This window comes from Colossoma macropomum, unplaced genomic scaffold (genome assembly GCF_904425465.1).
Source record: "Colossoma macropomum unplaced genomic scaffold, Colossoma_macropomum, whole genome shotgun sequence".
Classification (NCBI taxonomy): domain Eukaryota; kingdom Metazoa; phylum Chordata; class Actinopteri; order Characiformes; family Serrasalmidae; genus Colossoma; species Colossoma macropomum.
Genome location: NW_023495878.1, coordinates 2157538 through 2184444, shown reverse-complemented (window position 1 = coordinate 2184444; position 26907 = coordinate 2157538). Strand labels below are relative to the sequence as shown.

The 26907-nt window shown below is 41.2% G+C and overlaps 1 protein-coding gene across 1 annotated transcript; it reads right to left on the bottom strand.

Annotated features, from left to right (window-relative positions):
• si:dkeyp-27e10.3 (UPF0606 protein KIAA1549) lies at positions 1-24197 on the bottom strand. The gene is made up of 21 exons (XM_036563785.1): positions 24150-24197; positions 14319-15644; positions 12488-12576; positions 12139-12313; positions 11881-12011; positions 10807-10993; positions 10629-10688; positions 10134-10285; positions 8365-8542; positions 6075-6259; positions 5497-5699; positions 4623-4750; positions 4361-4375; positions 4021-4247; positions 3671-3900; positions 3414-3555; positions 2978-3331; positions 2773-2825; positions 2453-2580; positions 2214-2368; positions 1-231 (listed from the first exon to the last, which is right to left on the bottom strand). Exons 1-21 carry the CDS (start codon positions 24187-24189, stop codon positions 1-3), a joined length of 4389 nt encoding a protein of 1462 aa, XP_036419678.1. The 5' UTR covers positions 24190-24197.
• Positions 24198-26907: the final 2710 nt, after the last annotated feature.

Genomic DNA, 26907 nt, shown 5'->3' with positions numbered 1-26907 from the left:
TCAGCTGTGGTAGCTGGCCACAGCAGCCTGCTTCTGGGACAGTCTTTGCAGCTCCTCCCTGATGGCCTTAATGAGAGAGGCAGAGGACTGAGGGGACGGAGAGGACTCCTCAGGGGCAGCATAGCCTGGCGTGGGAGGGTCCAAGTGGGCCTGTGGGGTGGGAGGGTCTCTCAGGGATGTCCGAGGCATCTGGAATACGGGAGAGGAGGAGTACTCAGGGAACGACAGGATCTGCTGGAAAAAAAAGACACTATATAAATCTCTATACAGAATACACAGAATATATAAATTATGCATACATTTCAAATTTCTCAACAGATACTCTAGTTTATCTAGTAATTACTCTACTACTAAATTACGAACACAATCAATTTCAGACTCGTTATAAACCAAATGCTGTATATGTAATATAGCGATAACAAAATCAAAACAAATCAAGATTAACTTCAGGAAAAGGCAGACTGAATATTTTGGCTATCCACAGGAAATAAAGTCAAAGCAATGTACACATTTTTCATTTTAACATTCCAAAACAGGAGAAAATATTATTTTAAAACACCTGAAGATGTGAATATTTGAGCTGAAAGAGAATTAATTTGATTCATGTTTCATTGGTTTTCAATTTGTTTCAAAAGCAACTCTTGTAAATTAGTTTTTAAATAGTAAACACTATGCAACTCAATACATAACATGGTGATTTCATTCATAGATTTAAGCTTCTAAGAAATATTATAATGCATTAATACTTTTTCTGAAAGACTTTCTCTAACAAACCTGAGGCAAAAACACTCAAATCACCGAAGTAACGTTTATTGTAACAAAAATAATCCCAAAGGAACATGCACTAACAAGCTAGTTTGCCTGGGCGCAGGCTTTATTTAAAATATACACAAAGTGTGTGTGTGCATGGCCACAGACTGCTATTAAGTTCTGATGATTTGTCGAAGGTCAGTGATTCTCAAAAGAGGTTGTGAGATAATTTAAGGGGGGTGGGTTGCAGAATGGATGTTGAGAAAAAAGGCCTATATTTTTACTAATTTTTCCTAAACATTTTCCTTCCAGTCTCTCACAATAATGACATTTTCTTAAATTTGTTCATAACTTATGACTTATTTCGTTTTCAGCATTTAAAGTGACACTACATTCATTCTTAAGATTTGGATTCTTAAGAATTCTTAAGACCTCTCTGGTGAAAGAGTAGTCAGAGAGAACTCGGTCAAAACTTGCTGAAGGACGTGTCTTCTGAGGATGTAAGCAAATTATCTACTAATGTCATTCACATCTTCATCAGTATAATGCTGATTTTGCATTTGAGATCTAAACATCAAGCTGGACTTTCATTTTGAAGCTTGTGTGTGTGACGTTAATATGTAAAGACATCTGAAGTGGTCTGAAAAACTCCCGAGAAATTCGACATGACGCCTCTGACTTTTAAATTAAATATTCAAATATTAAAAATATTATTTTAAATATAATTTCAGGCTTTGCAGGGCGACTTACAGCGGCGCATGGACACCGCATTTTAGCATGTTTTTTTCTCCTTACTCAATAATACTATTTCTTTCAATTTTAACAAAAAATCTCACATTTTTCAAAATTGTGCGGCTTACATAAAGCAATCTTTACAATTTTTTGACCAATGCAAACAATGAAATAATCATTACACCACTGAACACATCTGCTCCACATCACACAATGAAGAAGTAATTTTAGAAAGAGACACACAAGCTCTTTGGCAGCCAGTTTTGTAGCAGCCTGCTGTAGCCTGAGGGACAGTGGATGTCAACACCCACACCACTATTGACTAAATAACAAACGACAGCAATGTCTTATGTTGCTTCTATTGTTAGTATGTACTGGAATTAAGCTTGTGTTTTCTGAACATCTCTAACCTAACCTGCTACAGTTTCATTTCTGTCATTTATATTATTTTTGGCATGTTTATTTACGATGATACCACTGTTAATATCTTAGTCTAGCAATTCTGCACTGACAATACTTTGACAACCATGCCAATAAATCTTTGGCAAATTGAATATTTGATCAAACTAGGTGAAGAACAGAGTTAGAAAGAAAATGACAGATTTCAGGACAGTTTTTTGAGCACTGTGTAACGTGAGTAAAGCTGTGTAACTGATTCACACACACAAACACTCTTAGTATGTGTGCATATCTGATATTTGTGTGCCTGTGGGTATGTTTGCTGGACTCACAGTCTCACGGTTGGCTCCTGGCCTGGAGACCTCTTCATCTGAGCGGTACTGGGCCCAACTGGATCCTGAGGGTCCGGATACACTACGGCCCACCCCAGGGTACATGCCAATCCGACTTGACAAGCCCACCTGCGTCAGCTGATGCAACTGTGCACCTACAAACACACACTCCATAGCTGGAAAAAACATAAACAGCCACAGGCTAGATAAACTGTGAAAGCCAAAGGAGAGATACGTACCTGTGCTGCCCCCTACTGGTCGTGGTCGAGAGGAGGATGGAAGGTCATCTCCGTATTGCCCTCTGCTGGAATACCCAGGATCTGACTGCAGCTCTCCTGACACCAAATAGCCAGAGCCCAGCGCCTGCCTGATAAGTAAAAAAAATCAAGCATGTAGTTCATCAGCAAAACAATGTAAAAAAAAATAACGATTTGACACGACAAGCTTTTTATGTATTCCAAGATAACATGCCTTACCAATACAAAAATATAATAAATACTATAGCAGCCTTTGTAATCTCTGCGAAGTGATTTACAAATCCTTTTCATTATCAGCTTACCTCTGCAGTAAGCCCTGGACAGATGTGGGTGACATTCCTAATTCAGCGTATCTCTACAAGGGAAGGAGGGCAAACAGCATGATGCTTCCTCACCTTGCAAATTCTGTCTTTTGTACATCTGTACTCAAATTCATGCTAGAGAGCTAAAAATGTGTGAACAAAATGTTGAAATGTAGGCTACATATTTGTGTTCACTCATACTCACAGCAGAGAAAGGGCTGTGCGCAGGAGCTACTGGGTAGGAAGAGGATCCCCATTGGCGGAGAGGACGTGGGGGCGGGCTAGAGGGTGCAACAGGGCTGACTCCACCCACTCCAGTAATTGCTGTAACCCCAGTGAGCGTGAGAGGGGCAGAGCTCCCTTGTGAGGAGGGTGAAACCAGAGCAAAGGCATCATCCAACAGTGAGTGCATTTGCTGGCGTGCCTCCTCAATGGTTGGCTGAGGTGGGACATAACTAGGTGGAGCAGGTGCTGGTCCAGGAGGAGGAGATCCCGGGTCAACAAACACCTCATCGGTGGGGGAGGGGCTACCGGCATCAGGGAGCTGATCTGCATCAGACTGGGGAAAGAGAGAGAAAGTAGTGTGAATACAGGTTACTTAAGCAAAACACCAGGGTTTGAATTAAAATGTATGATTTTACCACGTAGGCCACATTGTTGACTCCTGGGTACTTCCTATATGTAGCATCTCCATCAGTAATAAGGCGGTCCTTATCAGTCAGACTACCATTACCACTTGTATTCTGCCTTTGGCGATGTCTGGGAGAACGCCTGCCTCTGGAGCTGCACATACCCACATACTCACTGTAAAACTTGGTGTTTTTCATCTCAGACACAAATCAAATAGCCTAATAATAAAATAAAGATTTTGCTGAATCTATTAAATCATTATGCTTACCTCCTGTGTGGCTCTCTGCTGGGTGATGGTGTTTGTGCATCAGAATGCAGAATCTTGTGTATCTGCTCCTGAGCCTGCTGGTACACCCGCTGCTGCTCTGAGGTGTCCGCGAACGCTGCCATAATGTCCTCCATGGAGGGGAACTCATAGTGGCCTTTTCTTTTTGCCCGTAGCCGTATCTTATTCCGGTGGTGCTCAATCTCAGACTTATGCCTTAGAGCAACCTGAATCTTGAATGCATACAGAGCCAACAAATCCCATAAAAAAATTCAATATTCAGAATGAACTGATGTTAACTTTCTAATTCCACCAAGTCATTTGATGTTATGCTCATGTCTGGGTTTTCTCACCTCAGAGTTAACCTTGGCTCCGTCAGGCACCCGTTCAGTGAGGGCAGGGCTTAGGGCTTGGTTATGTGAATGAGGAGGCGGGCTTGGCATGGGCTGCATGGCGATTAGCTGGATCTTATTGGACACTCGTCGGGTTCCATCAGATGAACCTCGAGACAGGCGGTCCACATGTTCGAATATGGAAGAGGACGATAACTGTTCATCCACTCCACTGCCTGATGTTGCACCTAAAGTCACAGGGTGAGAGGTCAAAAGTACTTTAACATTCGGTGTGATGAGTATGATGAATGCTTATTAAATTAGCTCATTAATCAGCTCATTGAGAAAGAAAGCAGATTACCAAGTTTGTTCTTTGCTGCAATCCAAAGTGAAATGTAATTGGAAATGATTGAAAAAGCAAAGAGAAAAACGTAAAAGTGAGATATTACTTGTACAAAAACGGTTGTAGCTAGATTTCAATAACTGGCAGAGATATGCTTTGTGTGCATTCCTCCTTCAGCTCATGCTATATTATACTGTATTCCTTCATGATGTAAACTGCAAATACTCTTTGGCCTTGCCATATAAATATGTAATATGTAAAATGTATCCATGTGCATCACCATGCTTGCTCTTGCGGTGGTGAGGTTTGCTGTCGCTGGGTGTAACTGCAGGTCTGGTGCTTTCCTCTGCTGACTCTCTGCCACTTGACACTTCACTGCCCAGTGAGTCACCATCAGAAGGAGACAATCTAAAACATGCATGCGGAAATAATATGACATATGTCTTTCCACAAAACACAATACAGCTGCAACAAATATTCGATAATATACAATAAATTCAATAATGTAAATATTTAAAAATAAAAAAGCCATTTGAACAACCAACATGTTTACCACTTTCATGAAATCGCATACTTCTGTGGAAAAACAAGCATTGCCAACTCTGCACACCGAACTCATTGGAGACTGCAATTTGGCACAGCTTGCGAGGCTTACAGGTGACAGTATTGGTTTTAATTCCAGGTGCAGTCCAAATAAGTTTATTATTTCTCAGGATTTACTAGCTAGCTAGCCTGTTCTCAGTTGCAGCTGTTGCTAAGAATAAATGAATGTGTGCAGATGAGCTAGCTGCAAGCTTTAGGAAAATTACTCACATTGCTCGACGCTAGGGGTGGAATAATACCATTTTTTTCAGACCGAGTACAAGTATGAGTACATATTTTTTGGACTTGCCGATACCAAGTCTGATACCGTACTGAGTAACCTACTTAGAATTCAGTAGTTGTTAGTGTAAATGAGAGCAATGTGTTTTAACATACTAATATTAATAAAGCACTAGTAAGAATTTTTTTCCCACTTCTTTAAGGTGAAACATGGCATGAAATTTTCATATTCTTGTAGTATAATCATGCAATAGAGGTAATATTAAATAGAATATTAAAAATGAAAATAATTGATAGTTGCAGCCCTAAAACACACTCACACCCTCACTAACCTGCCCCTCCGTCGAGCACGTGATGCTTTAGTAGATGAACTCTTAGACTTGGGCGTGTTCAGTTCTCCACCCTCAGAGGGCGTGGCCTCTTTTACAGGCTGTGGTAAAGGTGCAGGCTCTTGGATCACCATGATGTCATCTTTACTGTGCTGTCCAAGGTGAAGCTTGGCAAAGTCGAAACCTTTCACACTGGGAGCCTGAAGCTGAACACACATACACACACAATAAAGTCAAAAGCATGACTACTTTATGCATTCCAAAAGACAAGACGCTCTTTGTACTGAAAACAAACAGTCATATCAACAATATTTATTAAATATTTTTCAACAACAGGGAGAGTCAACTTATAAGGTAGCTTACTGAGTAGTACACTTAGTTTAAAACGCTTGACTGGGTGAAGGAGAATGAACACAGTCAAGTGTCTACTCTACATTTAATGTTGGCAAGTGGCCCAATTCTACACACACACACACACACACACACACACACACATACACACACCACATCACACATACTCACATCAAACACAGCCTTATCCACCTCTCCACCTCCACTAAGTGAAAAAAATTGACCCAGACCTTTTGTCTCTGTTGGATGGTGCTCATGGCGTCTGGTTGGAATTCCAGTTTCTCTGAGCGGCACAGCTTCCAGTAGAGGATGATGACGATGAGGATGACAACCACCACAGGGACCACCACCCCAACAATCAGCCACACATTACTGGGTTGCGTCTCTGAAGGGGGAAGGGCCAGTTTCTCCACCGCTGGGATATACAACACAACGCAAAGACATAAAGTAAAGACTATTCGGATAGGCTTTGTTTTCCATTGTGAGGTTTGGTGATACTAGTTTACCACAGGATGTCTGTAATATTACGACCGATTCGCACGGGATAACAAATCTCGCTGTAAATGACAGAGATGGGAGTGGCTACTCAGTTTACTCACCGCCTTTACATTGGAAAAGAGTAGAAAAAACGTTAAAACAATTCATTTAGCCGTTATTCTGTTTACCCGAAGCATTTCCCTTGCTGCCTCACATGAATGCAGTGTGTCATCAGCATCACCATTAACTCTGAAATTCACGCCAAAGTCAACTTCACCACATAAAATCAATCTTTTTATTTTTTATCTGTAATGTTTAAATGTTCTGTATTATACGTGAGACAGGACAGCAGCGTTACATACAGGCCTGAATTTAGCACAAGCAAGTGCCTCCATACTTAAGAAACTCTGTTTCAACAGGCTATGATAGCATTTTCACTGACATGTTGATTCTCACGAGATTAAGATAACCTGAGGTTATTTCTACTGCTTGTTTTAAAAAAGGTAAAACGCGCCGGAATCTTTACTGACTTGGGAGAGCCGGTGGTAAAAATTACTGATATGACGCAATTGGACAGGACTAAAATCACTGTTAAACGCCGGTAAAAATGACATTACCCCATTCTCCTCATGTAAAACTAATCCTGACCGAACAGGGCTTCAGCGACATTAAGTAAATTTCCAAATGAGTTAAACCCTTATGAAAAAGGTTTATAGTAATACTACAGGAATTCTTACAGGATTCTTATAAAACAGTACATTTGACAGCTACTTTAGTTTACTAATAAAGTCTACACAAGTGTTATAGACTACTATAAAACAATATTACAGGGAGTATTACAGATTATTACGGCTAGAGATGTCCTAATCCAATTCAAAGAATCAGGATTGGAGAAGATTCATGAAAATGTTAATGGGTTCAGTATTGGTTACATTAAACCGTCCAAGCCTCTTTCTTGTTTTTTTTGCGTTCTACTTATGCCACTGTCACAGAAGTGACACAAAGTGGCATTATCGATATATCGACGTATAATGACAATAACAAATCCTTGAGTATTAGCTGATACTGAGCACAAATACTCATGCTAACACTGTTCAACCTAATACTGATATTTATGCATTTCCACTTCTAAATATTTTGATAAAACCTGTGTTTCTTGTCACTAATGTGTGTTTATAGGTATATATATACACATTTAGTATTTATTACTGTATAATTAAGAACCATATTTAACAACTGAAGTAAATGCTAAATATTTTTATATTATAGATAAACCTGTGGTCTTCATACATAAGCATGCCGCAACTTCTTTGGCAAAAACTGTGCTTATCGCTGATACCCAATACTGCATTTAAGTGCCAGTATTGGTGTCAATAACATTAGCATTAATGAGATCAACTCCTTTAGAATGCAGACCTCACCTGGAAACTTCAAATTTTGGGTAATGTTGTCCATTATGTACATTTGAGCCCATGATAAAATTCCAATAGTACTAAGCTATTAACAATGATTAAATGATCACCACTGTTCATGTAATTATTTTTTTACTGAACACAGTATTTATTATTCTTTACATTATATTTTTTGTTATTTCACTGTTTAAGTAAAGCAGTAGACCTCTAGAGTCTGTGGAGACTCAAAGGAAAGAAAAATCAAAAAAGAGATCTCCTTAATATCTCTGTAGTTTCTCCTAGCAAAACTGAAATCAGATGGAAAGACAAAAGAGAAATCTGCCTCCTAAGCCTCTCCTTTTCTCCTGAGCAAAAGAGCCCAACAATCTCATGTCTCCTCTTGAGTAATAAATTCACATACTGTGCTCAGACTTTCCGAGATAATAATACTTATCTTTACCTTAAACTGAACTGTCATTTCTCCATTATCTCTCCTCTATCTCATGCTTCCTTAATGCTATTTATCCAAAGGAGTTTTAAGATAATCACCTGAGCCTTCAAATCAAATTCAAAGCAACATTTCAGCAATAATATTTTCTCTGGGTAAGTGAATGAGGAGTGTAAGGAAGTGTATACTGTGTGTGAGGCTCACGTGTGGCCAGCAGTCCATGCACACGGTAGCCTAGCACGATGGCTGCCCTCTGCAGGTTGAGTCTGTTGAGCATGGCAGCTGTGTTCTGAGCTGACCACCTCTCTCCTGACCCCGCCTCCACAAAATACACTAACTCCAGAGGGTTATCTGCTCCGTCCAACCGTGAAGCTCGTACAATCTGACACACACACACACACACACGCAGGTAGATCGATGTACATTAAGACTTCTGTAAAAAGTAATTACAATCCTGTTTAAAAGACAGAGCCCACCAGACATTTATTTAATTTCCAGTCAAAATGGCCATTATTAAAAATTATTGATTTTTCAGCATCAAAAAAGTAGAAAAAATACATTTAACAGAAAATGACACAGAAGCCTTACCAACATCATCCCTTTGCCTTTATTATAGCATACATTCTTTACAGGAGACTCACTTTTAGTTTTTCAAAGAAATCTGCAGGGATATTTTTCCATACCTCAAAAGCTTCTCACAATCCAAGTAATCTCAATTACAGTATTAGACTCATTAGTCCATAAATCCTCACTCCACATCTTGGATGTCCAGGTTTGGTGTTCTGGTGCAAATTTTCTTTGTTTGTCCATTTCCTTTTCTCAGTAACACCTTCTTGACAGTTACACACCCTTTCAGACCCATACTGCTAAGTTGTCAGGGTTCAACAATAACAATTGCCTGAATGCCTGGGGCTTGTAAAATGCGACGTCAGGACAGCAGCACGAACAATCACTTCATTCCCTCATGGAAACCTCAGTTTTCATGGGTCAATTTTGAGCCCTCTGTACATGAAAGGTTTGTAAAGTTTGTAGGGAATATCCTAACAAGGCAGATAAAAGTGGTTCTTTTTTTAGTCGGAGCTACAACTTTTAGAAAACAGTCACTTGAGTGTCGCGACAAGTCTCTCACATTGCGTGTATAACAGTGAAAAAAGCTGCTAGCACATATGGACCACTGAGCATGTGCATACAACAGAGCACAGTAAAGCAGATTCCAAGTTGACCAAGTTAGCACATCATACACATTGACCAACAGCACATCATACAGTTAAAAGAGACAAACCTTTCACGGACAGGCCACATGACATAGACCTTTAAATTAAAAATGGACCGGAACAGGATTGTACCAACATGTCTTGCAGAAGGTAAGGAAATATTTGCTTTGGTGATACTAGGGTGATCTTATTTATACAAGCATGGTGTGCTTATTTATATTTAATAATATTTTAATAATACTTCAAAATAAACACATTCGTTCAGGACAGTAGAAATTTGGTTCGGGACAGTGAACCTTCAGGTCACTTGGCCGATTAGGCAAGTTGGGAAAAAAGTTAATGTTGAACCCTGGTTGTCTTCTCACAGTAGAAGGATGGACAGAAACATCTATGGATTTTTTCAGATCTGAAGCAAGAGTGGAGCTTGATTTTCTACTAATCACAGATGAAAGCTTTAAGTACTGTTTATCTGATGGGGACAATTCTGGTGGTCATACAGGTCTCTGTTGTTGCTGGTTGATAGCTTTTACTGTTTTTTTTTTTAACTAAAGTTTTTTCCTGTTTCACTCATTTTCATTTCTCCTTCCTTATGCAAGTGGATTGTCTTATATCTAATCTCCTCAAAACCGTCTCCTGAAAAATTAATAACTTGTACTCAATGGCCGTTTTGACTGGAACATAAATGAAGGGTGAATAAGTTTAATAAGTCATAAGTTTCAATGAAGTGTGTTTTTGTGCGTTTGTGTCTGTGTTTATTACCTGCACGCTGTTGTTACCCACAGCGGTGGCCCTTCTCCAGCGTCGGCCACTGCCTAGCCCAAGCCCTTCCCCCACTAACACAGCCAATCGCCTCTCCATCTTAGCCTGGAAGGTCCTCTCATTCACACGCTGATCTAACACACCCAGTAACACTGCAACAAACACACAAGTAATGTGTATACACAGATGATATCAATACATACACAGATAAAATGATAAATGCTTGAACTGATACAAAGACACAGAGAAACAAAACACAAATAAAAATTATAAATACTTCTGCAGTAAAAAAACCTACAAAATACTAATGGCACCAAATACCAAATATGTTTATTACTACAAATGTGTTTCAGATTTAGAAAATGCTTCACATACATGTATAAAACACACTTTTTTGTATCAGATAAAGTATTTTTACAGCATAAAAGTAATCAAATTAAAAGGTAAAAGTCAGATATATGAGCTACCTGAAACACACATATGAACCAGACATACCTGTCTTCACCCAGGACGACCGTAGTAGGTGAGATATATTCAGTTCTGGGTAATGGAACGCTATGAGAAAAGAGCAGAGTAGAGCTAAGCAATTTGTAGGAGTCTATAAACACTGTGTATATTAATCCTCTCTGAGTGAGAACAAGAGCTGTATGCATTTATATGTGTGTAGTCTCACGCTCTGCGATCTGCAGGGTAGGGAATCCCAGGTAGAAGCTGAACTCCACCACATTAAGCTGCCTCAGGTGGGAGCTGATATCTGACCCCTTGAGGTAGCCATGAGAATCTCGGACAGCGAAAGTGATTTCCACTGGAGTCTTCTGTTGCCGCTGGCCTTTTGTCATGCTGACCGTGATGTTCACAATCTATGCCACACAGGTTTCATACCACCAACGCAGGGATAAATGATGAGAATTATACATATAAAAAATGAACAGAGAAATGTAAGGGCACAAAATCTTCATAATGAGCAAAAATCCTTCAAGACTGGAATAAAAAATACAACACACTTCCCTGCTAAAGTGTTTCTGTTGGTTACTGATGGTTTTGTAGTGTGTTTTGGCTTATGTAATGGGTTGATATCACAATGTACAGGATCCTTATGGTTTAACAGGTGACTAATGGCTGATTCTAAATGCATGTGATGGTGTCCTAATGGGATCTAAAGGTGTTCTAAAGGAAACTAGTGGTCTCTATAGGAAACCATTAAGCCAATTCTCATTAGAAAGCATGTAATCTTAATCCTAATGGTTTTTAATTGTCCTTTTTCGGCAGGGTTGTTACTCAAATGCTCTTTCTAACACGTCATTCAATTCTATTGTGGCCTTGAGAACTGCTGAAGTCTAAAGTTTGTTTATAAACACCTAAATATGCATCCTGAATCACTGCTGGCATTAATACAGAACAATGAAATGTCATTTTTGTGAATTCTTTTTTAATTGGCTGCTGAAATGTCTTGTATTTTTATTGTATTTGAAGTGTGGCACTAGTGATAGATATAAAGTGGTGATACCACCTTTATTTTTATGATACTGAAGCCTTGAGTATCTGATAATGCCGATTTCATATTTATGAAATATCATACAACTAATAAGCAAGGTTTGTTAAACGATAAGAACGTATTCATTCTTTTTTCTACTCCGATATCCAATACAGCATTTTTGGTTGAGATCAGCCTGTATTGATACCCAGCAACAAATCTGTGGTATCTCTGAAAATGTCTACAATACCTACAAAGGATATATATACGCACATGTACAGTGAAGTTTCCATTTTCCTGTGACCGCTTGCGCACTTCCGCGTAGGCCATGAGTAGCCCCTTCTCCACACGTTCACTAAAGCTGCACACGCGTACGTCCACATGACTCGGCACAAACTGCAGCACTGCACACCACATTGCACATACACATTATTCTATGTAGCATTAATACAAGAAGGCACTATGATAGAACACAGTTAGCAGAATTAAAATACCTATTAAATTTGGTACAAAACAGACTTATCCACTCACCTGAATGCACCTGATATTTGTAGTCAGGCACTGCATATATGGGTGAGACTGCAAGGATGGTGGAGGAGGAGGTGCTGCGTGCTGACTGGCGTAGTGCATTGATGATTGACACTGCTGTGTATACCAGTGGTCCAGACACTGTCCGGAAGACAAAATTGGGTGGGGCTTTGAGGACCTTAAAAACAGACACATATCACATATCACAGGTCAGGGAGAGATGGAAAGTCTCTCATCATCATCCACAGTGCATACAATGAGCCAGAGACAGAAAGAGAGAAAGAACAATAATATAGATGTTCTCCACATTGCTAAGATATTTGTGTTATAACGAGCACTGAAATGAACTTGCCTGCAGCTCTACTGAGCGGTTGAACTCTCGTCTCAGAATCTCTTTTACATGAGCCTTAGCAAACGGCACAGAGGCCCCACTGGGCATGCCTGCAGAGGTTAGTCAACAAATTTCATCAAACTACTGTTGAACACACAGAATCAAACTGCTAAACTGATGTCCAGAGCGCACTGTATAAACAAGGCTGCCATACAGTTTTTTTAAATCAAATTCAATTCTTCAGTATACCTTTTCCAGAAAAATGAGGGTTAATTTTCCAACGTACAACACACACAAACTCAAATATGGCACGCAATAATGTCTGTTTAGTCCAACAATGGCTGTTAAGGAATGTATATGCTGGATATTAGGGATGCATCATATATTTCGTTACTTGCCGATACCATAAAGAATTAACCTACATACTTTGAATTAAGTAGTTGTTAGTGTAAATGAGTGCAATGTACCTTAAAAGTTAAACCATTGAAATCTAGCTGATTTGAAATGACATGCATTAGCTAGCTATGCTACACTATTTACCTTGGATTGAGTAGTGTTGCAATGGAGAAGAGTGTGTTTTGTTCTACATCAGAAAAGCACTTTTGTACAGCTGTAAGTAAAGTATGTTTCATAGCACCCCTGCTCCTCAGCTGTCTGAATATCAGTTGCTCTTGCAAAATCTAAATCAGATCTGATGTTAATCCAAGGAGCTCACGTTTCATGCTGTTGAAATCTTTTTGGCTGGTTTAACTGTAGTTGAAAATCCTATAAAGCTAGACATACACTGTGCGATTTTAAAAGTCAAGGCCTGGTTCAGTGGTAACTCACTAACATGGTATGAAAATGCTACGTTAAAAACAGTCCCTGCAGACAGCTCTGTCTATGGGCAATTTCAAATAAATCTGTTTCATTCAAAACAACACGCTGTGCACCAAGTACTGAACAAACACGCTGAGAAACTGAGCTACAGCTGCTTGGCTAACCAAACTGTGCACGGTAATGTACAAGGCAGGACAGTACAGTCTCTCTACAGCCTATTTTACAAAGACAATTAAAAAAGTCACCATATTAACATTTATACCTCGCTATTATATTCAGTCAAACAAAGTAAAATCTGTATATACAGACTTTGGTAGCAAATGTCAACGTTTTTCGTCTCCAGTTCGCTGGCCTACGTGTCTCCACTCGTATTGGGGAACTGGCTGTGGTTGTGTTTGTGTGTGTTTAAAAAAATTACACAGTGTAGTGTTTAAAGAGACCGACGACTTTGTGTCCAACCACCAAGAGTCAGTAACTCTGTGTGAGCAGACCCTCCTTCACTGCCAGCTTAAGTCGTATGTTCATTAGCACAGCAGTGTACACTCTTACGTCACACAGTATCAGCTGTACTGGATGTTAGTATCGGTGCCTTTTGTGAGTACAAATAAAAGAGCGCTCCAGTATCGGTATTGATGCATCCCTAATGGATATGGATATATGCTTTCAGAAATAAGTATGACACATATCACAGTCATTAGCGCTCTTCTCAATTTCCCTATCTAGGAACTCTCTGTTTCTTCCACAGTAATTTCAGTATGTTGGACTATGTTATCAGTCCTGCCACCCTGTAGACCTTAATCATCGGTCACTTTCTGACCACAGGACTCTATTCTATTTTGTATTTTCTCACTCTGTTTTGGATATTTTCGGTTGGTGGACTACTCAGAATTTGTTTAATACTTTCTTTTTTCTGCTTTTTCAGCCATTTTTTCTGGCACTTTATAACCTTATAATTTTTACATTTTTGGAAGACTGTTTTTAAGATAAAGTTTTAAAGTCACTCTTCTAATTTAGAAGAAACACAGGGACTCACCCACTCTGACTAGGTACATGTCTGGCTTGGTGATGTTGCAGACATACTGTCGAGGTGCAATGGAGAGAGGGACTCTGGGTGTAGGAGGAATCAGAGGCTTGGTAGAGAGGGTGGTTGTGGTTGTTGTAGTTGTAGTAGTAGTGGGTTTGGTAGTTGTGCGAACTTTTGGAGGAGAGGGGGGTTTGAATGTGACAGCCTGTATAGCCGGACCCTGTGAGATGACCTGTGGGGTTTGAGCTGAGGGCTGGGCACTACCTGCTTTAGGGCTGGGCAAGGACGGGTGAGGAGGTGCTTTTCCTGGAAGAGAGGGGGCACCAGCAGGCTGCTGATGATCCAGAGAGGAGTCAGAGGGTGAGGCAGGTTTTTGCTGTGGTGTGGGTGTAGCTATGGCTATAGGGTGATGGCTGTCCACTTGGTCTGGCGCTTCCGCAGGGCTTGCACCCAGAGAGGTAGAGGGTGGGTGCGTGGGGCGTGCAGGGTGTGTGTGTGTGGCTGTAGGTTTGATGTGGGGATGAGTTGGGTGTGTGTGGTTCCTAGCAGCACTGGCATTCTCTTTGGCCTGCAGAGTGTTGTAGTACTCCATACTGTTCATGTCTGGAAGCAGCATCTCAGTGGGCTCAATAGGGTATAGTTCTGCCCAATCAAAATCCAGATCATCATTACCGTCCTGGGTGGAGTCAGGGACATGGGGCAGGCGGGGATCAGTGGGGTGAGCAGTCCTTAGGTTGGTGCCGTATCCCACGGTTACACTAGGGAGAAGGACTCTAGAGGAAAGGGTGAGAACAGGCCGGGAGGGAAAGGCTGTGTTGTAACTGACCCCAGCGCTAAAATCGTCATCATCATAAGGGTCATATCCATGAGTTGGGAGGGTGGTGACCATAGAAAACTCCTCACCTTCCGAGCCCATGAAGGTTAGAGTCTCCAGATAATCTCCAGAACCCCAGTCCACCTCCACAGAGTGGGCAGGGTACAGGTCCTCAGGTGCAATCAGAGTGGGAGGTGCCGGTGTAGGCGGGCTGTGGCCGTGGAGAGGAGGCATCTGACTGGGTGTCAGGAGGTCTGGTGGGCGTAACAGCAGGTGAATGCCATGTGCGCCATCTCCAAGGTTACCAGACCCCCCATCAGCACCAAGGGATGGGGTGGGAGCTATGCTGGATGTGTTGTCATGGTGAGCAGGGCGAGCAGGATGCTTGGCAGCTGATGCCGGATGAGCTCGGCGTCTGCTGCTCTCAGAGCGCTGTGATGAGGATGATGAAGCTGGAGGTGAGCGAGTCTTTACTGGGAAGTTGCCAAGGTCCCGCTTGGATAGATTTGATGGGAGCTCCACTGAGAAAAAAGAGAGAGAGAGAGAGAGAGAGAGAGAGAGAGAGAGGTGAGCTTGGCATATAAATGAAACTGGAACCAACATTGATCAATACATCTACACAAAGTAGTCAGACTGACTAGGCAGCTAGTCCTACTAATGCAAAACACAGTAACTGAAAAACAGTCTCAGGGCAATGTATGATGACAAAATCTTGGCACTGCCTTTTTTTTAATTTTTAAAAATAACGTGATAACAATCACAGCCTACGGCAGCATTTGCCAGCAAGGAGTCATGCAGGACTAAAGGCGAAGCACACCAATAGTATCATTTTAGATAATTTAGGGACATGCAGCTTGGTTGGCTTTTAATGCCAATAGCGTTTCCGCACTAGTCAGAAAGAGAAGAAATGCCCAGGGAAGGAGAGATGGAGTAAGTAATTTCCTGCTTAAGGAAAAATGGACTGGCTAATATTATATCAAAAGCTTAGTTTAAGTAAGACTATTAGAGATTCTGGCTTCAATTATTACTGAAGAGGCAGTAAAATAAAGGATGGTGATGTAGATGCGAGTTGTTTCAAAGAGTAGCACCATGGCAAATGCTAAAAAAATTGCAAGTTTTACTAATCAAAAGATTAATGCCAAGTCATACCAGTGAAGCTCAAATGAATCAATGTATATTTATTTCCAACATAATGGCCAGGCAAGATAAACAGATTGTCCATGCATGTTAAAACACAATTATTTTTATTTAATTTTTAAAAATGAATAGTATAAGTGACTACATGTTCTAGCATTTTTAGCAATGACGCACTGAAGAAAGATGGTGCATAAAAGCACATGATTTCATGCCTGTCTCAGTGTTTGTCATGGGCCGTACTACACATATCCTATCTGTTATGTGCAATAACAGTATGTGGCTATGCACATTGTCCTCTTCCTCCATGATGATTCACTGAGAGAAAGAAAGAGAGATGATCGACTCTGAGGCTTAGTAGCGAGTTCAGCTCTGTCAGTGGAGCAGGCAGAGTGAAGGAAGCTGGCAGCGGCGTGCACTGTTTGTGGGCCAGTGTGTCATTCTGCCTCAACCTTCAGACAAGAGAGACAGCCAGCCAGCCCCTAACTCACGTATCCGCTATGAGCTGTCAGAATGTTTTTAGACAGCTATTATCAGCCCAGGTCAGGTGGATGTGCCGATAAACACTGGCTTTCCAGCTTTGCTTCATAGTACAATGTTTCCCTCAGGCCTGAAACAAATTCTGGGGGGTGGAGGGGTGTGGAGGAGGTTATTTTAAAGTGAGAATATCTGAATTCATCATAGCATTGTCTACATATTCTTGTAAAGCATCAAATAAGTGACTGTTAAACCTTCTATGTTTTTCATTTGTACATGTGATCTCATGGATTGGCTAAAGTGAAGATTTAGGTTGTGGAAATGTGTCTCACTGTGTTAATAACATGGTTAATAACATGGAGTATTAGGATATTTTCTGTTTTAAATCAGTTCCATTGAGACAAAACTCAAATTGGATGATGCTGAAATGGGATACACTTGGGTGGCCTTTAATATACTGGGGGTGTCTACAGGTGGGAAACCCTGTAGTATCAGCAACATTAGCTCAGCTAAAATCTTTCTGCATCTGTGGTTTGTGAATATGCAGCTTTTCCGATAACTAGGCTAACTACCCTATGTGGTGTTGGCTAGGTCCATAAACAGTGAAAACATTTTTTTCTGACAAACTACCACGTCCATCATCCACTGAGGTGAAAAGACCTTAGAAGATAACAGCTCCTCGTCAGCATCCAACACTGTACCAGTTAGTGTTATCTGATGAGCTCACCTGAAGAGGCAACTTCCAATACTCATAAGACACAAAACCTACTGATTTCACACTGCTCTTTTAAAAAAATAAAACGTGTTTTTAAATATGAACCTCCAGCTGCACTGTGGAAGATCTGGAGACTTTTCTGAGAGAAATGTGTAATTGCATGCAACATGTGGAACATGTGTGCATCACAGGCGGCAGTGGGTAGCGCTGTCGCCTCACAGCAACAAGGGCCTGGGTTCGATTCCCCGGCTGGGCGACCAGGGTCCTTTCTGTGTTCTCCCCGTGTCTGCGTGGGTTTCCTCCCACAGTCCAAAGACATGCAGTCAGGCTAACTGGACATGCTAAATTGCCCCTAGGTGTGAGTGCATGTGTGAATGTATATGCCTGTCTGTCTGTCTGCCCTGAGATGGACTGGTGACCTGTCCAGGGTGTATCCTGCCTTCCACCCAATGACTGCTGCGATAGGCTCCAGCTCCCCCTGTGACCCAGAAGGATAAGCGGCTTAGAAGGTGTGTGTGTGTGTGTGTGTGTGAGCTGTGCTTCCCACCCCTTCCCTAAGTGGATAAATCTGATGACTGCGAAAAAGTATTCAAAGAGAACTCAATCAAAACTTAGAGAAGGATGTAAGTGAATAATCTACTATTGTCATCATGTCTTTAGCAGAACAATGTTGATTTTGCATTAAAACCCAAACATTGCACAGGACCTACTTTCTGAGCCTGTGCATATGATGTTTAAACATACATGTGTATGATGTGGTGCTCTGACCGAACATCTTTGACTTTTAAATTATTAAAATTTAAATTACTTTAGGCTCTTCAGACCAACTCACAGCAGCACATGGACACCATATTTTAGTGTTATTCAATGCTACTTTCTCCAGTGTTAACAAAATATCTTACAAAATGCAGCTTTAAAATTAAGCATACAGGACTACACTAATATTGGTTGCTGATTTTCCCTTTCCTGCGGTTACCCGGATACCCGTTTATGAACTGTCATGGTTACTTGTATATCACAATTAGTCAGAATTCCTTTAAAGGGATGCAATATAACGTACTTCTCTACCATGACTGATGGTATACTTCATGTCAAAATGAGCTTAGCTATAAGGACAGTGGTGCGTGGCTTTGAGACCACAGGATGAACGACTCTTGAGAACACAGAGCAGAATAACTCCAGTAATTAGCTCTCGTCTTACTTAACTCTCAGAGTGTCCCTTGTGGAGATTACAACTCCACCACACATCTGAACAAACACTCACACACACGTACATCACGGTGTGTTAGGGCTCAGTGTTGGAGATGGCTCTGTGGCGTGGTCGGGCAAGGTGTTTCCATGGTAATACTGTGTGAGTATGTGTGTGCGTGTACGTGTTGCAGTAGTGTGTCACGTGCCGACCGCCTCATCAGTATTCCAGAGACACGGTAGATCGAGCTCACAGGCATTTCTCACTCCACCAGCCGGCAGAATCAGTTCTCTCTCTCTTTCTCACACACACATAAATGTACAAAAAAAGGGGGATACAGAAAATACAGGAGTATCTAAGAATAGCACCGCATAATGGTATTATTGCTGTCTGTGGTTCAACTGCTTTCACACTTATCCTTACAAATATAATCAAGACGAGCTATCAGACAGACATACATATACATGTATACTGACTGTAGCCCATCTGTTGTTGGACAATTGATCAGCCCTGCACTAACCCCTCTATCAATAAACAGGCAACTCTGCTGACTAGTTTTCATTTTGGTGGCACACGGTAATGCCATGATAGTGTGTGTTGCGCCAGTATATCATATGATCCTGTTGGCTCTTGTCTGGCATCGACCAGAAGAAAGTGAGTATGATGCATGAGAAGGATCTTTAATTACGCTCTATTCCTTCCTGAGCACATTAATATAAAAAATCACAGAACTGCATTCTCAGCACAGCAGTGACAGTAACATGGTAGCGGCATGTTACCAGGTGTTGCGCTGGATTTGTTGTGTCAGGCTGGGAAACACCCCTAGGTTTTGAATAGTCCACCAACCAAATAAATATTCAGTCAAAAGTGGTCTTCTGGCCACTGACGAAGGACTAGAGGATGACCAACTCAAACTGTTCTTGGAAAAAGATGCATCAATCTACAAAGTGCAGCAACAACATATGAGTGGTCAATGGCCAATAGGTTTATAAACACACAAACATTAGGGATGTGCATTCTGACTAATTTTGGTCTTCAACTATCGATAAGAGTTCATAAACGGATATTAAATTAACTGTGGAGAACAAAAAAATCAACAGCAAACTCTGAAATTAATGTAGAGCTGTGGTTTAACTGGTATTGCACAAAAACCTAGCACAGTGCAGAGGAATACACTTCAAAACAAGTGTTACTATTCAAAAATAGCTGAGGTAAACCACTAGGTTTTCATGTCAGATGAGTAACACAACAGAGGCTCCCTCAGATTAGCTAATGTGCTAAAACTACAGCTAACTGGTAACACTGGATGCTAATGGAGACTCATTGTCTTCTACAGGTGTTTTTACCTCTTCAGTTGATGATGTGGCAACATGTTAGTTTGTCAGAGAAATATATCACTGTTGCTGAAAGAAAACCTTGTATCTCCAAATTGGTAACTTTACAGGAGAAGGAAAAAACCTACTTTACTTTTAATGTAAGTCAATGGAACCAGACTTTTTTCCAAGTCATTCTGGGCCGTTTCTTTTGGTCCATTCTTCGTAAATTTTATGATAAAGGACAAAAGTGGAGATACAAGGTTCTCTTCTGATAGCAGTGATATATTAACCATTTATGGACATCAGCCTACCCTATTTAGCGATAAAATCTACACTGTCTCTGCCCTCTCAGTCACATTCTTGGCAACGCATCCTTTGCAACGCACTTACTTACAGTAGCAAAGTATAACAGATTTATTCACAAATACAAACAAAACTTTTAAGTTTTACAGTTCTGTTGAAATATAAAATCACTGTTTTATTAACCTGTTACTCTGTTTATTTCCACGTGATAAAACACAATGAGTACCGGAACAGAGATTTCAGTATTCAAATACTGGCACCTTGAACAGTTAACCGAGTGCTCTAGCACCTGTGCACATCTCAAAGAAACAAACACACATATAAAAGGGCTGATTACTCTTAATTTCCCTTCTGATGTATCTATAGTACTGTGCAAAAATCAGAGACCACCATTCCTTTATTTAATTTTCCGGTCAAAACAGCTATCAGCTAAATAAAGGTTACTAATTTTTCATCATCGGGAAAAAAATAAAATACATAGAAAATTACACAGAAGCCTCAACAATTAAATACAAAATTAATTTTTTCACTATTCTGTGTGTCCACTTTTGCTTCTACTATTTTGCTTCTTCCATTCTTTTCAGAAGACTTGCTTTAATTTTTTGAAAGCAATCTGCAGTGATATTTGTCCACATTTTTAAAGTTCAGTCCTGGGAGTTGGTTGTATTTTCTGCTTTTCGTTGTCTGAGTAACCCCAAGTACATTTAGCAATGCTGAGGTCTGGACTCTGAAGTGGTCAGAACTTTGTTCTTTCAACACCAGCAGTTTCTCTGCTTGATTTACAAGTTCTTTCAAATTCTTTGCCTATTTCTGTTTCTCAGTCACATCTTCTTGACAGCTTCACATCCTTTCAGACTCATAGCATTGAGCTGTCTTCTCACAGTGGAAGGACAGAAACACTTGTCGGTTTTTTCAGATCTGAAGCAAGAGTGGAGCTTGATTGTCTCCTCTCTCTCAAAGAGGAAAGCTTTAAGTGCTGTCTATCTGATGGGGACAGTTTTGGATGTTAGGGGTGCCCAGTTCTTTATATCTTTATTTAATCATTTTTTAACCCGAGACTTTGGGAACTTATGTTTTTGCTTATTTTTCTTTGACCTTCCCAACTAGAAAATGAATAACTTGTACTTAATGGGTGTTTTGACTGGAAATTAAACAAATGAAAGGTGGTCTCTGACTTCTGCACTGTACTATACGTGTTCGATTGAGAGAAAAGGACAGATGTGGAACCCACTTCTCACTCACCCAATGAGCACTGACCATCACTCACCTGTGACACATTCTCAACCATCTGTGTGTGTATGCACCACACTGAGCCATCTGTGCCTAAGTGTGCGTGTGTGTGTGTGTGTGTGTGTGTGTGTGTGTGTGTGTGTGTGTGGCTGAACAGTCACTGTAAACATGCTCCCTAAGATCACCCCACTAGCTGCCCCTACTGTGTGCTTCCCCACCAAAACCCAGCAGGTCCAGAGGCATTCGCTAAAGGACCAGAGATTTCATCCTTCTCTTACAGCCACTGCGATGTCTGATCTAGAGCCACACAGCCATCTGCCTTCACAAACACTGCTCCATCAGCTGTCTCCCTGCCTGTGTGTTAGTGTGTGCACAAGCTTCAAAACCCGTGCCAATAGTCTCCCTTACAAAACCACTTCATACACTTTATGATGCCTATTTATAAACGCACACTCATAGGCTTAGATGTCAAAATTCAATCTCAGACTTCCTGCTTTGTCTTGTAAGATATGAACACAGTAATCAACTATTGCTACCTCAACTTCTTTGTAAACACTTACACAACCAAAATATCTATGACCCTTAGCAGAGAATATCACACAAATAGGATTTGGAACTGCATTACAGCTTTTTGAGGCTATTACTTCTGCCTTAGCTTAAGGATACTACAAGTAAAAGATATGTTCTGCTGAATTTTAGAACAGTCAAGGTCCTTCTAACTTCATGTACTGGAAAGTGCTGTACAAAGACTTCCAAGCTGAAGTTAAACAAAAAAATGCTGAGCACTTCGGAAAAATAACCATGGATGCAGACGGACACAGGTTTACAACTGTTTCTGGAAGTTACAACCCTGCCTTAGGCTCATATGAAAGTCCTTATCCACCATATCCTCACACCCAACTTCCCTCAATCGGTACACTGCCATTTCCATTTTTGACAGGTATATAACGTTAGTCAACAACTTATCTCATGACTCTTTAATGTGAGCGCTGGTTTAACCGCACTTGTAAACTTCCCGTATCATCTACTATCTGGTGCGGCCCAGAGGAGGGTGGCCTCCCCCACTGAGTCTTGGTTCAGTGATTCTTCCACATGCTCTTTTAAGGACTGCTTATATTTGAGTTTTAGTTCCTCTCAGTGGTTCTTTCTCACGTTTCTCCTTTTAAGTCTTGGTTCCTCATTGCTTTTTCTCATGCTCTTACAGAGTTTTCTCTTAGCCCTTCTCAGTATTTGTTCCTCATACTCTTAGTGTTTCTCCTTTTTGAGTCTTGGTTCTTCTTAGTCTTTCTTCCTCATGCTCTTAAGGACGCCACTGACGGTTCCTATTAGTGGTTCTTTCTCACGATCTAAGAAGTTTTTTCCTTTTAAGTCCTGGTTCTTCTCAATGTTTCTTCCTCATACTCTTAGTGTTTTTCCTTTTGAGTCTTGGTTCTTCTCAGTGTGTGTTCCTCTTGCTTTTAATGACTTTTTTGAATCTTGGTTCCTCTCAGTGGTTCCTTCTCACGCTCTAGGAAGTTTCTCTTGTTAAGTCTTGGTTCCTCCCAACATTTCTTTCTCATGCTCTTATAGAGTTTTTCCTTTTGAGTCTTGGTTCTTCTTAGCATTTCTTCCTCATACTCTCAGTGGTTTTCCTTTTTGAGTCTTGGTTCTCCTCAGTGTTTCTTCCTCATATTCTTATAGAGTTTTCCTGCCACTGTCACCTTCAGTTTGCTCATTAGGAGCCTGGACCTGGATATCTGCAGAGCTGCTCTGTGACAATGTCTCTTGTAAAATGCAGTACATAAATAAAACTGTACTGATCTGCATCAAAACACTGAGACACTGTTCAGAGTCACTGCTCTCAAACCCTTTACGTAAAAAACAAAGGCTCAAATTAATTTGCCAGTTTTTCCCAGGTTTAATCGTTAGCCAGTTCCTAGTAGGCCCATCCCATACTGTCTATTTCTTCCTCATGCTCTATGTGACTTTTTCCTTTTGTGTATAGGTTTTCTAAGTATGTCTTCCTCGTGCTTTTAATGACTTTTTTATGTTTGAGTCTTAGCTCTTCTCAGCATTTCTTCCTAGAGTATTTTTTGAGTCTTTTATGTCTTGGTTCCTTCAGTGTTTCTTCCTCATGCTCTTAAGGTTCTTTATTTTTATGTCTTGGTTCCTTCAGTGTTTCTTCCTCGCGCTCTAGGACGTTTTCCTTTTGAGTCTTGGTTCCTCTCAGTGTTTCTTACTCATATTCTTATACAGTTTTCCGGCCACTGTCACCTTCAGTTCGCTCATTAGGAGCCTGGATCTGGATATCTGCAGAGCTGCTCTGTGAACTGATCTAAATCAAAACACTGAGACACTGTTTACAGACTCACTGCTCTCAAAGCCTTACATAAAAAACAAAGGCTCAAATTAATTTTCCAGGCTAAATCGTTAGCCAGTTCCTAGTAGGCCCATCCCATACTATCACTAACTGCATAAATTCAGATGGATTAAGAGTGACTTTTGTAGAATGTCATAATTTTTCTGTAAGGCACTTCATGAACAGAGGCTTACTTATGTACTACAAAGGAGCGCTCCTATAAACAACATCCATTAACACCCAAACACCGGGCCACTCTGTCCGGTCTTGCATCAATACAATCACTGGAGCCTCGTCAGTCGGTCTTGACGCGTCACTCCGTACCTGACACAGGTGTGCCCGTCGTTGCTATGGAGACCAGCATCACCGTGGAGATGAGGAGCGCGCAGGAGCCAAGCAGCGCCGTCCTCGCGCCCGCGCCGCGCGACCTCTCCATCGCGCTCGTCATTCACGACACGGAGCGCGAGCCGCACGCGATTCCTTCACGACGGCCGACCGCGTTGCCGCGCGACGCGCTTCTCCTCTCGGGCATCTCTGAAAGGAAAGACAAGAAAACCCATTTGTAGTTAAGAAAATTCAAGTTTGGTTATTAAAATCTGTGTTTCTTTCCTTGAACGACTTCTAACTCGCTGGTGTTCACAAGCACATATTAGGTTAACGCGTGAGGCCTCACGGTCTGACGTGAGAACTTCTCAGTGAGTGAGACCCCTCAATAAAATGACGAAGCTTAGGTCAGAATTTCCCCGTTCCACCTTAAATGGTGTAACTGCTGCACCATTTAAGGTGGAACGATAAAATTCGAACAAAAAGGAAGCCAAGTTCAGCCTCGCATTAAAATGCCAGTGAGGCGTTCACCGAGATGTAGGTTACGGTGATAAATCACCGGGAAAAGGCCCCTCGGTCAGACACCCCCACAGAAAACGGTGTGGATTTCTATCGGTGTGACCGTCGATGTAGAAAAGGGTGGAGGGAGGCGTAGCATCCGCATACAGATGCCACAGATAGTGAGAGGGTCACACACAGGCGCATACCCTCACTGACAAACCTCTACCGTTACCGTTCACACAGCACTTAGCAAGAGGCGTTAGCCGCCGAGGAGACTGGCTAGTGAGGAAAAGGCTGACAGGAGGCGTTATTTTTCCGTTAGCTTAACGTACCTGAGGTTTAGAGATGCAGCAGAGGGCCAGACTCATATCACTCCTCTCCGGCTCTGCACTGCCAACTTCGTCCCAGCCCACAGCACCGAACCGGCCGCGAAAAGGGCGCGAAAACGGGACACAAATCGGCGTAACGGTACAGCGAGTACCTCACACACCTAACATAGCCGACAGCCGACGGCTTCCACGGTGAACCTGTAAAAAACCCTGACGCCCCCTTAGCAAACCATGCCAGAGATCCGTTACACTATCCACTGCCCGTGATTCGGTTCGCTCGGCGGAGCCTCCGAGCTCCGGAAGATTCGCGGAGCCTCCATGTACGATGACTCCGGGACGCCGTGGCTGGAAATTAAGGCTCCTGTTTCGTCCGTTAAAAATAAAAGCGGCGGTTTGAAAAATAACGGCTCCTCCGCGCTGGTGTGGTCGCTGCCCGGCACTGGGCCCCGCCCACTTTTAACTTATTCAGAGCGATGTATAGATGAGGGCGCCGCTGCGATTGGCTCACGGCGCTGTCAATCACACACCAAGCGTCTGTAGTTGATTTCGCATGCATCGCTGAAGCAGCACGGCGGCTTGCGGTACACGGTATGTCTACGATCACTGAGATAACATGAATGAGTTTTACAGCCAGAGAACGGCAGCCGGGTCATTTTCTCCAGATGCTTTGTATTGAGAGAACATAGCTGACTGAACAGGAGCTACAGGTCTGGTCCAGCAAGGAATGAAGGTCAGCAAAGAGACTGGTGATGCTCAAACGCACCTTTTTACTTGAATACATTATCTCAGTATGCTAGTTTATAGTTTATGACAGAAAGAAACGCACTGTAGTATATTTTATTCATTCCTTCCTAATAATACATTACTGCCACCTACTGGCCGTGGCTTGACATTACAAGCGAGAGTAAACACTCGTCACACCCACCAGTGGTTACCAGATGGCGAGCATTGCTATTTAAATATTGGCATTTAAATAACGAATAATCATTATATAACAAGCCAGAATACATAATTAAAGCTCAGTGACAAAGATTTCTGCTTCGGCACCCATTTTCACCTTAACAAATTATATTCATGTAAAAAGAGGCACAGCAGGGACATGGTATACGTTTATTAATGAGTGTGGATGCAGACCATAAAAAATAAAGTGCACATCTGAGGAATGAAATGCTATTCAATAGAAACAGAAATAGCCTAACACATTAGGTTGCAAATAAAAGCACGAATAAGAAGAAATATGAAACGATAAGCAGCACTATATATTATATATCACTCTGTATACAGTGGCCCCAAGTATTTGGACATTTGTGCCATACTTAAAAAGGCATCACATTCATCATGTTAGGAGACGGGCCGGATTTGCGAAAGTATCTGAAGAAAGAAAATGTTCTTAAAAGTGTAACTTCAAAACTTCATTCTTAAGAAAAACGTTATGAGGAATTGTTATTCATCAAAAAGAATTCTCTTATTTTCTTTACTGTTTTCTTAAGAATAATTCTAAGAACAAGTGGTATTCTTGAAAATATTACAATCTTAAATATGTTCTCAACCTTAGGTCTCACACTTAGGTCTTAGGCTGTAAGAGCTGACAAGCATCTAAATTTATCTCCGTCGCTGCCTCTGCTGCCCCTCATCCTCGTCTGTCACCTCACAATTATTATATTTTCCTGTGAGGATTTTTTCCTGCTGGCTGTTTCTTCCACCATCACCTCTAGTTCTTGATTGCTAAAATGTTTTAAACACTATGTTTTTCCTCCATTTTGCTCCTCTGAGCAGAATAAACTACATAATGGAAATTACAGTTAACACAAACTCAAAATGTATCTCGTGTCGTTTACGGTACATGGTAAAATGCAATGTAGCCTACATGAGAAAACAATGAAGATCTTAAAATAATTAAGATTATCTTAAGAGAATATCTGAGAACT

Excerpts from the sequence above, each read along its gene's own strand:
- si:dkeyp-27e10.3 (XM_036563785.1), bottom strand. The coding sequence starts at position 24,189 with ATGCTGGTCTCCATAGCAACGACGGGCACACCTGTGTCAG. Across the intron at positions 3,556-3,670 it reads AGCAGAGAGCCACACAGGAG|CTCCAGAGGCAGGCGTTCTC; the intron begins GTAAGCATAATG and ends GGGTATGTGCAG. Across the intron at positions 232-2,213 it reads CAGGAGCCAACCGTGAGACT|ATCCTGTCGTTCCCTGAGTA; the intron begins GTGAGTCCAGCA and ends TTTTTCCAGCAG.